This window comes from Tarenaya hassleriana, unplaced genomic scaffold, assembly GCF_000463585.1.
Source record: "Tarenaya hassleriana unplaced genomic scaffold, ASM46358v1 Cleome1325, whole genome shotgun sequence".
NCBI lineage: Eukaryota > Viridiplantae > Streptophyta > Magnoliopsida > Brassicales > Cleomaceae > Tarenaya > Tarenaya hassleriana.
In genome coordinates this window covers 1-2,790 of record NW_010963773.1, presented here as the reverse complement: position 1 = coordinate 2,790, position 2,790 = coordinate 1, and the positions used below count along the sequence as shown (strand labels likewise).

Sequence of the window (2,790 nt, the reverse complement as noted above, 5' to 3'; positions counted from 1 at the left end):
AGTTGTGTATTTAATTTGGAAGTTTGGTTATTTATTCTTGAGAAAATCCCAAAAAAAAATCTGAAATTCTCAATTTACATGAAGTAAAAACAAAATTTTGTTTTTTATTCGAATAAAATATCAATTTTATTTTTCAGTCAAAAATAAATTTGAATTTTATATTTTTTATCATTTTTAAACATATTGCTAACATAACTTTTCAATATCGTGATATCTAGATGATGATATGTCAAATATAGTCAACATATCGATCTGCCACATAGTATGCCGAAACGACACGTCAACAATAGGTATAAAAATGATAAAGATTACAAAAGTTTGAGTTTATTTTTTACTGAAAAGTAAAATTGATATTTTATTTGATAAAAAATATAATTTTAGATTTTATTTTGTGAAAATTGAGAAATTTGATATTTTTTTAAAGATTTTCTCTTTATTTTTTTGCCATTACGGATTAAGTGCGTTAAAAAATATATATGAAAATTTTGTACGATTGAAAACTTTAAGAGTTTAACTGAAATTATAATTTTGAAAATACATTGGGCCGAAGAGGAAAGATACATCCGTAGGTCCTAGAAGATTACCAGAAGAGGAAAGTGGAAAAGAGGCAAGTCCTTACCTACCACAGGGTACCACGTGTACATATTAATAGAGGGTAACTTGTGGGACCCATCGATCGGCATAAAATTCTCGATGGACTCCAATCACAAACTGTCATTTTGTTTTATCAGTTGGTCCATTTTCAGACTCGCACTATATATATACATATGCACAAACGTGCTATGGCCATCACACGTCTCGCGAAACATATACACTATTATATTTTTATGTTAATAATTTATGCCTTTAAAAAATTTATTTTTGTCCACGACCCGTTAATTTGTTTACATTTCTGTTTTTGACCATCTTATAGCCGGTTGATATTTGTCAGTCACATTCACCTTAAATTAGAAAAACCAATACAATGGAAAAAAAAGAACTGTTGTGGTCAATAAATTTTGTATTCTTTTTGGGAAATCCATGAAAGTAATACCATGGAAAAAAGAACTATTGTGGTCAACCCGTTATTTCCTCATTTTTTTGGTGAAGTAAAATCGGATTCCTCTTGCCGTGCAAGTAATATTTTTTGTCAATAATAACCAAAAGTGTTTACCGTAAAGAATGAATATATATATATATATATAGAGGGAAGTACCCATTTCAATTTAAAAGTGACAAATCTTTTCTACACGAACCTGAACTTTCTATGAGCGTGGTTTGCCGACTATTGTGCAGGATCAGAAGATTTACTGTTCGAGATACCATCCGGTTCGTGGGATCGGTTGGTGTCTGGTCTGAAAAGCTGTAACTATGGATTCTCCACGGATAACACAATATAGGGAGAGAGAAAGAGAGAATTTAGGTTTTATTTTACAAGTGTTTTGGAGGGAAAATGTCATAAACAGCGACATACGGGAAGGAAATTTACACTGCCCAGATACTCAGTAAAATATTAACAAATCTGTAAAAAAAAAAAGCAATCGCTGTCTTTCATATTGATTATCTTTCACACTTGATTTATTTTTCTTGCCGATTGAAACAAATATTTTAGAGACTATGTGAGAGAGATGTATTAAACAGATATTCAATATCTTATAAAATGAAAATAATTCTCTATGAAAAAAAATAATTCTCTAAAAATATGTTAAGAGATTATGATAAACTGTACCGAATTTGGATTGGATCTATCTATCTCTATATATATATGTAAAAGCTGAACGAATATTAAATGCCAATCAAATCAATATCTTTCATATTTTTAAGCCTCTAAAATAATTAAAACTAATTGTAATTAAACTTCTTATAATACGGCTCTAGGATCTTGTCCGAAGCATGTAAAAATGGTGGGAAGCAGAAACTGAGAGAACAAAAACTGTATTACTCTCTCCCCTTTGTGCTCTCTCTGGTCATAAACCCATCATCTTCCAGTTTTTTTTTTTGCTAGGAAGCTTCAAAAAAATGTCGGTGCTGGAGAGATCGAAGCCGTTCTTGGCAGTCATATTCATACAGCTTTGTTACGCGTTGATGTCCATCGTCGCGAAACTCGCGTTAAACGACGGCACGAGTCCGCGTGTTCTAGTGGCTTACAATATGACCGTTGCCTCTGCTCTCATCTCGCCTTTCGCCATTCTTCTCGAAAGGTCTCCTTCTTCCTTCTTCTTTCTTCTTCCTCCGACCTGAAATGGAAAGAAAAAACACGAGGTTAACAGACGAGAAGCTGTAACCGCAGGAACAAAAGACCGAAGATGACATTCAAGCTCTTGATTCAAGTATCCGTGCTGAGTTTGTTCGAGTAAGTCACTCTCTTTACGGGAATGACAACAGTGTCGTCACTCTCTTTATGAAAAATGCAAATAGTGCAGGCCGGTGGTGGAGCAGAACCTGTTCTACACAGGGATGAAGCTTACTACGGCAACGTTCACGTCAGCTATGAGCAATGTACTTCCTGCGTTGACATTCATCATGGCCTGCATTTTCAGGTAACTCACAAATATATGCGTATGCATTCGTAATTTCCCAAACCCACAAAACGTTTTACTCGGGTTTCGGTGATTTAAGGCTTGAAAAGGTGGATGTCAGTAAGCGTCACAGCCAGGGAAAGCTGGTCGGGACCATAATTGCCGTCGGTGGAGCCATGCTAATGACATTCGTGAAAGGGAATGTCGTCGAATTGCCCTGGACTAATAAGGCAAGAGGCTTTGATCGCTGGCTGCATCCTACAGCTACCCCAAAAGAAGACGATATCGGAAG

General features: G+C 34.9%; 1 protein-coding gene across 1 annotated transcript; it reads left to right on the top strand.

Annotated features, from left to right (window-relative positions):
* Positions 1–1,889: 1,889 nt before the first annotated feature.
* LOC109116465 (WAT1-related protein At5g13670-like) lies at positions 1,890–2,761 on the top strand (the record flags this gene model as incomplete). Its single annotated transcript, XM_019201917.1, has 4 exons — positions 1,890–2,180; positions 2,270–2,332; positions 2,403–2,519; positions 2,599–2,761. Coding segments are annotated over exons 1-4 (525 nt in total), but the record flags the coding sequence as incomplete, so codon positions are not given.
* Between the last annotated feature and the right edge of the window lie 29 nt (positions 2,762–2,790).